This window comes from Eretmochelys imbricata, chromosome 1 (assembly GCF_965152235.1).
Source record: "Eretmochelys imbricata isolate rEreImb1 chromosome 1, rEreImb1.hap1, whole genome shotgun sequence".
NCBI classification, from domain to species: Eukaryota; Metazoa; Chordata; order Testudines; family Cheloniidae; genus Eretmochelys; species Eretmochelys imbricata.
In genome coordinates, this window is record NC_135572.1 from 64,961,938 (window position 1) to 64,973,307 (window position 11,370).

An 11,370-nucleotide genomic window follows, 5' to 3' on the forward strand; every position below is an offset into this window, starting at 1 on the left:
GCTATTCAATATTGTCTTGATGAGTTGGGCACTAGTTTTAGTGAGAAACCTTTGTATGCATTGTCAGTATACTCAGTTCAATATACTGTGTCAGTATACATTGTCAGTATACTCAGTGTACTCAGTGAGGTTACTAACAGTAACCTAGGCATGATTTTCAAAAATGTTCAATGCCTCCGCTGGAGTGAATGGAAGTTTTACCACTGATTTCAATTGGAGCAGAATTAGATCTATGTAGAGCTCTTTTGAAAATCCCACCCACTGTAAATCATTTCAACCAGTGGGATTAGTGTCCACCGTGTGTCTAAGAGCATTGGACCCTTCCTTGCCCAGCACTGCAGACCTATATTCTAAAATATATCACTTCCTACATATATGCTACTGAGAGATTCCCTTGTAAGGGAGATGGATTTCCTAAAGAATGTTCCTAAAGGCAGTTATTACTCAGAGCTTACTTGGTGGAAAAACCGCTGTGAGCCCCCTGATCTTGCCATGAATTAATGGTCTGTTTTGAATGTGCTTCACAAAGATGCCATTTTACACACAAATGTTTCTGGAAAATCGTTCACATCATAGGTGGCTGGTGAAGGTATTCATTGCGGGGCTGAACCCACCCCACACTCAGAAGTGAATTAATGTTTCCTGGGACCCTGGGCCAGAACAAGTGAGGTGCCCTGCCCACCCCTTCCGCCTGAGGTTCTGCCCACAGCTCCACCCCTTTCTGCCCCTTTTCTGGGGCCTGCCCCTGTTCCACTCATGGTCTCCCCCCATTCCACCCTCCACTGCAACCCCACAACCCCTTTTGTTCTTTTCTGCCCCCTGCCCCCACTGCGGCCCCAAGACCTGAGAAGCTCTGTCCCTGCACCACAGCCCTGGAGGCTGCAGCGGGGAGTGAGAGCTCCTCCAGTCTCAGGGCTGCAGCGGGGGTCCGGGTGCTGGGGCTTCCCCAACCACCCCCTGTGCTTCTTCTGGGGACAGGGTCTGCTTGGGGTGGAGGTGGGGGGAGGGGAACGCCTTGTCCTGCCACCTTGCGACTTCTGCTGGGGAGGAGGTGTTAACTGGAAAAAATTACAAGAACAGTAGCTTAATCTGGGGAAGCAATATTTATAAAGGACCCCTCCCTGCCACAGGTCTTTCCTCCACTGTATCTATCACCAGTGGTGATGCCTTTATCCCAATAATGCAGTGGAAAGGCAGGTATAGTACAAACAACCAAGCATGTTATTAAACAAACCACCACAAACTATAAAACCACTCAGTAATTAACATCCTAATACTGGCATTAAGCCAGGACCCCAGAACAAATAAGTGGGTACAGAGAAAACCAAATAATCAAGTACATCGCCATCTCCGCAGAAACACACTGGGACCGGAAACACCCCAGATCACTGACCATGACTGGAACACAGACAACCCCTGGGAAACAACGGCACCAAGGACCATTTGGAACACCACACAGAATCAGGAGGGACACCACAAAGGGTCAGGATCAACAGAGGCAGGAACGGGATGGTAGCAGGGCAGGTCAGTGAAGCCTTCTTCTCCTCTTCTCTCTTGATGATACTGCAAGCACGGGGGCAGACAGCCCTTGATACTGGGTGCAGTGTCCCTTTATAATCTCCTGTTGCCGGGTAGATTACCCATATCACGTGACTCTTTCCTGGCACTATTATCCCCGCCTTAGCTCAAAAAGACCGTCAACTAATGAACAAGAACAGGGGACCAAAATGGAGGGAAACAGCAACTGTGAAAACAAAAATGACGAACTGGCCCAACAGAGCCGGGGGGCTTCCCCTAACCTGCGACTTCTGCTGGGGATGGGGTCTGGGGCCTCTGGGGAGGGGAGGCTTCCCTCGCGCAGCACTGATGCCACAGAGCCGGATCAAGGCTCTGGCAAGGGTTTCCCCCACCCCACCCGCCTGGTGGCTGGGGCTCCAGGCTTCCGCCGCTGGTGGGGGATTTTTTCTGGGGGCCCCCGTTTGGCCAGGGTCCCTGGGCACAGGCTCTGTGGACCTTGTAGCTAATCTTCCACTGCCCACAGTAACTGCACAACGGGGCTCCTGTCCTGCGGGGCTGGGCCCAGCTTCCCACTCTGGCCCATTGACTCATTGTTCACAGATTTGGAGGAGCATGCCACAGTGTCACGTGATGTGTGGGTCAGCGTGGAGGCCCTGCCCTGCTGCACCCCCCTTTCTGGCCCTGTCCCCCCTCCCCTGGAACACCCCTTCTCTGCTCCGTACCCTCAGGATCCCCTCCTTCCTACAGGACCCACTCTCTCTCCCCCACTTGCTCAGGATCCCTTCCTCCTACAAGACACCCCATCTCCCCCACCCCCATTCCCTCAGGATCCTCCCTTTGCCAGGACCTGCCTTCTCCCCTCCAACATCCTCAGGATCCCCTTTCCTCCAAGACCCTCCTTTCCCCCCCAATCACCTCAGGATCCTGCTTCTCTGGGACCCCCTTCTCCCATCTCAGTTACCTCAGGATCTCCCCTTGCCTCAGGACTCCCACTTTACCTCAATCAGCTCAGGATCCCCCTCCCAGTGACCGCTTTCTCTCCCCAATCACCTCAGGATTCTCCCCTCCAAATAGGTCCTCTCCCATACAGGCAGGGCCCCTCCTTCCCATGGTGTCCTACCCAATCCGTCCCCGCCTTCTTCCTGGCCCTGGTACTGCCAGACACAGGGCTTTGCGTGCTCGAGTTGGGCATGCCCACTGGTGGTAGCGTGGCTTAGAAAATGACAAAAGAGAGATTGAGAAAGGGGGTGGCTGAGTCCCCTCCAACCCTAGCCACATGCCCCCTGTGCTTCACACACCCTTCTCTTGAGTGGTTTTTATTCCTGTGGGTAGAAATCCAGAGATGACAGCACTGTAAACAAGCCCACCCTTTGCCTTACAGCTAAACCTCTTTATGAGAACTTGTAATGTGTACCATCAAATCAGTCCTTCCTCTGGCCATATTTGTGCTTCATCTAACTTATGGACGAACCATCTCCAGGGTGTTTAAACTCATTGCCCATTCAGTCTTTGTCCTCTCTGATGGGACTGCCACAAAAATGCCAACTCTGCTGCTAGTTTGGGGGAGCTGAACAGCTGTTTGCTAAGAACTAGACTGAGCCCACCAACTCATATAGGTCACTGAATAGGTATTGGGACTTTTGGTCACTACTAACTGTGGCCCACGTTGCTATCATTATGTGTAATGCCATAAATAAGCACTGCTCTTAGTAGACAAATACAAATACAGAAGTGAAAGCCTGTCCCAACTGAAGTCAGTGGCAAAAGTCTCATTGCTTTCCAGGATTTCACCCAGGGTCTGTGATCTGAAGAATTCACATCTTGCAAATGTTTACTCATGTGACTAGTTCTCATGCTAGTAAGCCCACTGAAGTCCATGGCAGAATTTGGTTTCTTTGAGACTCCTAGGTTGAGTAAGAGTTTGCAGGATAGGGGCCTGATGAAGACATAATGTGACAAGTGGTGATTACAAACACTGGGAAAGCAAGGTTGGAGGACAATCGTTACAAAAATATGGGTATGTCTTGTGGATGATGCATATGTCAGAGATGTGATATTAGTGGGTTTTGTTCCTTTCATAGATAACCATATAGAAGGTAGATATAGACATCCAGAGAGGTGCATTTTTTTTCTGGGCTTCAGGGCTGTTGATAGAACTGAACAACCACAGCCAAGACTGCTTATTGTCACATAAGGCCAAGATCCCTGGGAATAACTGAGCCTAGCCTTTCCTAGCCATAGAGCCTAGCCTTTCCCCTTGTAACACCTCCCGTATCAATGGCAGCCTAGCGTTAATCCCTGCTGTGTGACCGTTGGCTGGCCCCATAACTTCAGCCACTGCTACCCTCTCTGTGATCTGTTCTAAGAGAGGTACAACTTTATAAAGAGGACTGAAGTAACTTATGATAACATTTGCATCACAAGTTCCTGTGCGCTGAAAAGGGACGTGTTCTGCAGAGCAGCTGGTCCTCTGACTCCAGTTCCTCTTCTGGGTCAATCCCTTAGTCATGTAGAGATGAACTCCCATGTAGAAGTCATATATCAGAGTAAGGCAGTTATACGGTAGTCATCTTTTCTGTATGTGTAGCATAATATACTACAGTGAAATGGACCAGATGTGAGCTAGTCCATCCCCATCGCCATGGGACATCCAGTCCTCTTTTCTTGAACATGGTGATAGACTTGTTGGGACCAATTCTCTGCTGGCAATACTTTATTGCAGTGAGTGGAGTTATGCCAGCAGAGAATCTGACACACAGAATCAGACTTTTAAGTAACTTATAGGGTTAGCTTGTCTAGGAGTTTATTATTGGGTTATTAGTGCAGCACAAAGCTAATATATGGTGAAAATGTGTAGTCTGTTAACAAAGTTAAGAGCACATATTAGCAACATATACAGTGAAACTGTATGGAAATATGAGTTAAGGAAGTCACATCAATATAATCTAGTTTCTTTCCTTTAAGGACTCCTAACTGTTTTAGGACTGCATTCCAATTTTAACAAAGAGATTAATATTCAATATCCACCAGAATTAATTACACTACATTCAGAATTACTGTTTTGAGTTATGGAAAATTAGTCAATAAAATTATTTAGTTCCACCCTGCTTAGTGACCAACATGCAGCCTTAACGTCCACTCTAAATATAATGTAATACAAATTTCAGTTCTGTAATTGCTACATAATTATTACTACCAAATTTAGAACACTTGCCAATGACACATATCACCCATTCACATAAATTTCCCCAAACACTACAGAAAATCATGCAGCACACTCACCATTTACAATCTAGTGCTGAACCAGTCAATGGAAAGATTCCAGTTGACTTCAGTGAGCTGTGGATCAGACCTTCTGCTACTGCACCTCACTGACTTACACACAATGATGCAAAATCACAGGCAATGTAATTCATTAAACCTACATACAACGTAATTCATGAAACCTATATTACTTCTCAAAACACACACGTTTATATGGTCAGCATATAACAGATTGTTTGTTCAGGATGACGGTGGAGAGATGTTCACTGTGGGACTGGAAGGGAACTGGGTGAGGTTGAGAAGGGAAATTGATGACTTAAATTTTGATGAGATATGACTTTTCATTTGCATTCATGGGTCATAGAGTCTAGTATCTTTAACTCAAAGGTCATTAAGTTTTCTGTGTGAGACAGTATGAATATAGCCATTAATATTACACTTTTCTCACTGAAGAATTGCAGATAAAACCAACATGCATTGCCTTTTGCCAATGTTCTAGCACAAAATGTTACTGTTTGATGTAAAACATGTGTACATGTATAACTTAACTCAGAGTATGCAACTGTCCTTTGCAAAAGTTAACACTGGTATTACAAGCTATTAGGTCATTTTTGAACAACTGGCTAGGGAAAAAAAAAATCTTGTTCTACACCCCTGGTATTTCTTAAATGTCATTCCATTTAAGATTCAAGAATGTCTGTTTGTTTGAGAATGCAAATCATGGGAGTAGCGTTGAAAGTGAAATATAATTTTTTTCAAACGTTTCTTTCTCTTGATTATCACACATGTATATTGGGCCATCTTGCCTTCTTAATCTAGTGTGTACATATTAATGTTCTGTAACAATGATCCAAGCCTACAAACACACACACTGTACTCAGTTGAGTAAACACAATGATTTCAGTGGAGTTACACACTTGAGTAAAACTACTTTTGTGGATAAGTGTTTGCAGGATCAAATCCTAAACCATTTTAAGGGAGACTAAGGGCTAGACTAAGGGCTAGATCTTCAGCTGGTGTAAATCAGCATGTCTTCACTGGTTTCAATGGAACTACCTTGATTTACACCAGCTAAGGGTCTGGCTGTAGGCCACTGAGATGGCACAGATTCCACGAACACTAAGTTACTACCAGATTCTACCGTTCTTGATCTTGTTGAGTAGCATCTTCATCCATCAGTGGTGCTATTGAAATCAATGGGGCTAAATGTGGAGTAAGGTGCCACTAAACACAAGTAAAGGGTAACCCTGGAAGTGTAACAGTAATTCTCATTAAGGTATAATTCTTTATACAAATGGATTTTGTTTACCTGTTGAGGGCTGTAATCTTTGAAGGATGAAATCCACAAGCAGACCCCTCAAACACATCACAAAACCTTTATTAGTGTGTTTATTGGTGACACGGATTACAGAAACCAAATGGAATTAAATAACATTTAACTTGAAACTGACCACAGACTCAAGAAATACAGGTCACAGTTGGCAAGGCAAACTTCTCAATACACTGGGTTGCTTAAGTTATTATTACACTGTGAAGGAGGAATTTCCCTTATTTGATTCTAAATAATTCAGGATATCATTATTTTGTGTCTTTCAGACAATTCCTTTGGCAATAATTTCAATTTGTTTAGCTTTTATTATATAAAAATATAACAAATTTTCCTTATATACAAACATTACATTACACAATATACAGGTTAAAAACACTACAAAAATAGCAGGCCATAGGTGAACTAAAAGCAAAAGAACAGGATAGGGGAAAAGTTAAATACTGCACATTTCATAAAAATTACATTAACTACATACAGTTTTTTGTTTGCAAATACCAAACAGTATTGATGTGATTGGCAATCTTTCCCAACAGCTTCATTTTTAAGGCACGTCTTGCATATTTATATGTACAACACTGAATCTGGCCAATAACTTAAGGGCTCTTGAGAGTGACCTAGTAGTGTATGTGTATGCGTGTGCTTGGATGGGGAGCGTGCAGCATTAAACCTTTTCACTAGTGTCAGTCTGGGGGGCTAGGTATCTAGTTGAAGGGGCTTGGTATAGGGGCACCCCAATCTCCTGAAGTTCTGGAAGCCTCCCAGAGCGAGGAGGGGACAGCAATGTGATTGTCCTGTCAAAGTCTCTGTGTAACACTTTCTCGTAGACACTCTGCAGTCCCACTGTCTTGGGCAGCTGGGCCTGGTAGTAGTTGTCCCTGCGAAGGGGGTCCCTGGGCAAGGAGGTGCTTTTGCAGAAGGTGGACAGCTGAGCTGAGGGATGAGGAGACGAGTGAGGGTTGGATCGGCCACAGGATGGGCTCCAGCAGCGGTCCGAATGGCCCAGGATTTTGCATTCAGCAGTACAAGCCCATAATCCTAAAAACACAAACAAAAACCTTAGACCTGTAATCGCTGGAGAAACAGCCACATAATTCTGAGCTCATCAGAGAGTTATTGCCCAAATCATCAAAAGCTTAGAACGATGGGGGCGGGGGAGGTGGAGGAACAATACTTCAGGACACTGCTACAAAGCATGCTCTGCAAGCTATTATTATTCCATTTAGCTAGCAAGCCCTAACTCACAATGTATGTCAGCAGGAAGAGCTTTTCGAAAATGAATTTTATAATAGGCTGGCTGCTTCTAATTTGCACTATGTGCTTGACATGCACGTAGATACTTAAGTTGCATGCTGTGAAAATGCTGGCAGGGCTACTCCTGCAGTGAGTGCTGCCTTGGAAAGATGTAAAAGGTGTGACTGCTATAAAACTGGTCCAGTCAACTCAATGTACCTTAGATAGATAGATAGATCCTTTTACTCCTGGGCCAGTTTTTATTTTCATTGCAGCCAGTCTGTGCTGTGAAATGGACCGAACCCTTACCATTCTGCATGTGAGTGATGAGATCCTTCTTCAGGGCATCCCCACTGATGTCAGAGTCACTGTCGTTAAAGTCGCTGTCGCCTTTGCCACTATCTTTGCCACTGAACTTTTCCGCTTCTCGGGCCGATATGGTGTTGAAAGAATGACCCTTCCAGATGGCCACGGGTTGGGTGGATTCTTTGCTATAATTAGGAGCAGGGACATAGGACTGGAGGGGATTGGAAGGGAGTGTGGGAGAAATAAGCATATGTCAACATCACAACCTTATCAAGATTCCCCTCTTCCAAACCGCCCATACCTCCTTCCAGTCCCCCAGACGAGTGCAGTACGACCTTACCTCCCCGTTAGTTGCCCTAAGTCGTTTCTGACCCTCGTAGAGACAGGCATTCACAGTGCTGGTCTCAGAAGAGGAGACCTCTTCTGCAGGTGGAGAAGGGGCTGGGCTGGTGAAAGAAGCTTTGCTGGGAAAGGATCGCGCTTCAAACACATTCCCTCTGGGGCTGCTATCCTCCTGCCTCCCCTTCTCTAGGTGGGAGATGTCGATCTGCTCTGTCAGGGGCCCGTTGTTCTTGATCTCGGTCTCCTTCTTGCGCTTGTTGCAGGTGGTTGCAATGGTGATGATGGCCACCAGCAGCAGGGTGCAGCTCCCAGCTAGGATGATGATGACAATCAGGGGAATGTCCCACTCCAAAGCCTTCCCCTCCCAGGAGCTTGGCTTGGCCACCTCTTGGCTGCTGGAGGGTGCTGTGGCAGTCACCAGGAAGTTGATTGTGGCTGTGGTGACAAGGGGGGGCCTGCCATTGTCAGTCACGGTGAGGATGACTTTGAACACCTGTCCCAGCTCTTTGGACAGGTCCCCCCTGAGCACAATCTCGCCTGTCTTCTTGTTGATGGCAAAGAGCTCTGGCTGCTGCGGCTCCTCCACAAAGGAGAAGGTGAGCTCCGCATTGACCCCATCGTCCGCGTCTCTGGCTTTGATCTGAGCCACCAGGGAATCCGGGGGTGCCTGGCTGGAGACCCCGATCTCCACGGAGCCGTTGGCGAGCACGGGGTGGGTGATGACCGGGGCGTTGTCATTCTGGTCCACCATCCTCACCTTGATCAGGGCGCTGCTGGACAGCTGAGGGGAGCCCCCATCACTCGCCTGGATCCTCAGGTCCAGCTGCTTGAGGATCTCATAGTTGAATGTCCTGAGGGCGTAGATGGCCCCGGTGGCCGGATCCACAGAGACGTAGGTGGAGATGGGGGCGCCCAGGACCTGTGTCTCCAGCAGCCGGTAAAGCACCTTCCCGTTGCGGCCCAGGTCGGGGTCGCGGGCCACCACGGTGGCGAGGTAGGCGCCCGGCGGGTTGTTCTCCAGCACCGCCACCTCGTAGACGGGCTTGGAGAAGAGCGGCGCGTTGTCGTTCTCGTCGCTCACGCGCACCGTGTACTGCCGGACGGTCTTGAAGGGCGGCGAGCCCAGGTCCTCGGCCACCAGGGTCAGGTTGTACTCGGCCACGCGCTCGCGGTCCAGCGGCGCGGCGGTGACGAGCACGTAGCTGTCGGCGTAGGCGCGCTGCAGCGCGAAGTGCTCGTGCCCGTAGAGGGCGCAGCGCACCTGCCCGTTGGGGCCCGAGTCCCTGTCCGAGGTGCTGACCAGCGCCACGAAGCTGTCGCGCGCCGCCGCCTCGCTGACGTAGGCCACCCCGGCGCCGGCGGGGGCGCCGCTCAGGGGGCTGACGCTGATGCCCGGCGCGTTGTCGTTCACGTCGGCCAGGCGCACGATGACTTTGCACGTGGCCGCCAGGGGGCTGGCGCCCCGGTCCTGCGCCTGCACGTCCAGCTCGTAGGTCCGCTGCCGCTCGTAATCCACCGGCCCCTCCAGCGTCAGGCGGCCCGAGAGCGGGTCCAGCCGGAAGAGCTGCCGCGCCTCGGCCGGCACCTGGCTGCCGAAGCCGTAGACGATCTCGCCGTTGGGCCCCTCGTCGGCGTCGGCCGCCTCCAGGTCCAGCAGCAGGGAGCCCCGCGGCGCGTCCTCGCCCAGCTCCACCGTGACCGAGCCCTGCGGGAAGGCCGGGCTGTTGTCGTTGGCGTCCAGCACCCGGACGCTCACCGTGGCCGTGCCCGAGCGGGCCGGGCTGCCGCCGTCCTGGGCCACCAGCTCCAGCGTGTAGGCGGCCTGGGTCTCGCGGTCCAGCTCCTGCAGCAGCACCAGCTCGGCGCTTTTCCCGCCGTCCGCCCGCGTCTGCGCCTCGATGCCGAAGTGGCTGTTGCGCGAGAGCCGGAAGCTCTGGATGGAGTTGGAGCCCACGTCCGGGTCCAGGGCGATCTCCAGCGGCAGGCGGGTGCCGGGCGCGGCGCTCTCGGACACCTCGAGCGGGATGTGCGCCTGGGGGAAGCGCGGCGCGTTGTCGTTGATGTCCCGCACCTCCAGCTCCACGTGCACCAGCCGGTACTGCTCCTGCCACAGGCTCACCACGTCGAAAGCCAGGACGCACTGGAGGGACGGGCCGCACAGCCGCTCCCGGTCGATCCCTGCCTCGCCGATGCTCAGCTGCCCGTCCCCCTCCCGCACCCGCACCAGCGAGCTGTTGCTGAACTGCTCCATCAGGCGGAAACTTATCTCTCCGGGCGCTTTCACGTGCATCTCTTCTGCCAAAGTGCCGATGACCGTGCCTGGCGCGTCCTCCTCGTAAGTGCGGTATCTCACCGTCTTGCAGAGGGTGACCGAGAGCAGCCAGCAGAGGTAGAGGAGGCGCGGCGGAGAGGAGAGGCTGCGCCCGTCCCTAGCAAGACCCATGTCACCTGCACAGAATTGCTAACCTGAAAGGGGCTGAGGATGCGGAGAAACGGCTGTCCAGTTGTTAGGGCGTGTGTCGGCCCCTAAAGCAAGAGGAGAGGGGAGGGTAACTCTCCTGCTCCCAGGCGCAGACCATGCATGCTCTGCTCTGCAAGGCAAATGAGCCGATTGCTTACAGTTGCCCTAACCCGAGAGGTGCCAGCGATACCGGTGCGCCAGGCTCAGTTTATCCAGCTTCTAAGGCGGACTGCGTCTCCTGAGGCTCTTTAATAGACGCAGATATGCAAATTTTACGGAGCCAAGCAGCCAATGGCAGGCGCTCTTTTCACACCGCTCTCCTGAAAGCCTTGCAGAAAATCCCTTTAATGTGGAAAAGGCTTAGAGAGGAAAACAAGAAAGGAAAATTAGGGAATCTCTTCTTTGTTTTCTTTAACTCTTTTTTTTTTGAAGGCGAGCTGCAAATGAGTTGGCACAGGGAGCGTGGAGTAAAATGCGCGGAGTGTTTTGTTAATTGTACCACTTCAGCACCCTGCTGTTGAACAGGTGCCTTGTGTGTGAATATCTGCTCTTCTGAGCTACTCACTTAAAAACGCAGAGAAATATCTTGCTTGGGCTGTGTGGGCGCGCGTGAATGTGTATTTATTATGTGTGTTGCCTATGATTATCGATTAATAAAGTGCTGCGCAATGCATATATAGCGGGGGTTGATTTTCTTTCTGTTGATTTCTGTATTGATCATCAGAGCAAGCCCCTAAACGAGATTGAAGGATTAACTGAAAATTGATTTTATTCAGATTTGTGCACATAATTGTGCTTTACTCGCGTGAGATCCTGTGATCAGACCTGTAATTTGCCTTTCAGAAGATATTCTTAGAATGCTTTAGTATGCATGTCACTGACCAAGTGGCTTTCTTAAGCCTTGCGCACTAGCAGGCAA

The 11,370-nt window shown here is 50.0% G+C and overlaps 1 protein-coding gene across 1 annotated transcript; it reads right to left on the reverse strand.

The window, feature by feature from the left end:
• Positions 1-6,773: 6,773 nt before the first annotated feature.
• Positions 6,774-10,433, reverse strand: PCDH8 (protocadherin 8). Its single transcript, XM_077835638.1, has 3 exons — positions 7,989-10,433; positions 7,652-7,859; positions 6,774-7,147 (listed from the first exon to the last, which is right to left on the reverse strand). The coding sequence occupies exons 1-3, from the start codon at positions 10,431-10,433 to the stop codon at positions 6,774-6,776; spliced, it is 3,027 nt and encodes a 1,008-aa protein (XP_077691764.1).
• Between the last annotated feature and the right edge of the window lie 937 nt (positions 10,434-11,370).

Bases quoted from the DNA above. Each gene is read 5' to 3' on its own strand.
- PCDH8 (XM_077835638.1), bottom strand. From the start codon at position 10,433: ATGGGTCTTGCTAGGGACGGGCGCAGCCTCTCCTCTCCGCCGCGCCTC. The intron at 7,860-7,988 runs GTAAGGTCGTAC...AATCCCCTCCAG, and splicing joins TTAGGGCAACTAACGGGGAG to TCCTATGTCCCTGCTCCTAA. The intron at 7,148-7,651 runs GTAAGGGTTCGG...TTGTGTTTTTAG, and splicing joins CATCACTCACATGCAGAATG to GATTATGGGCTTGTACTGCT.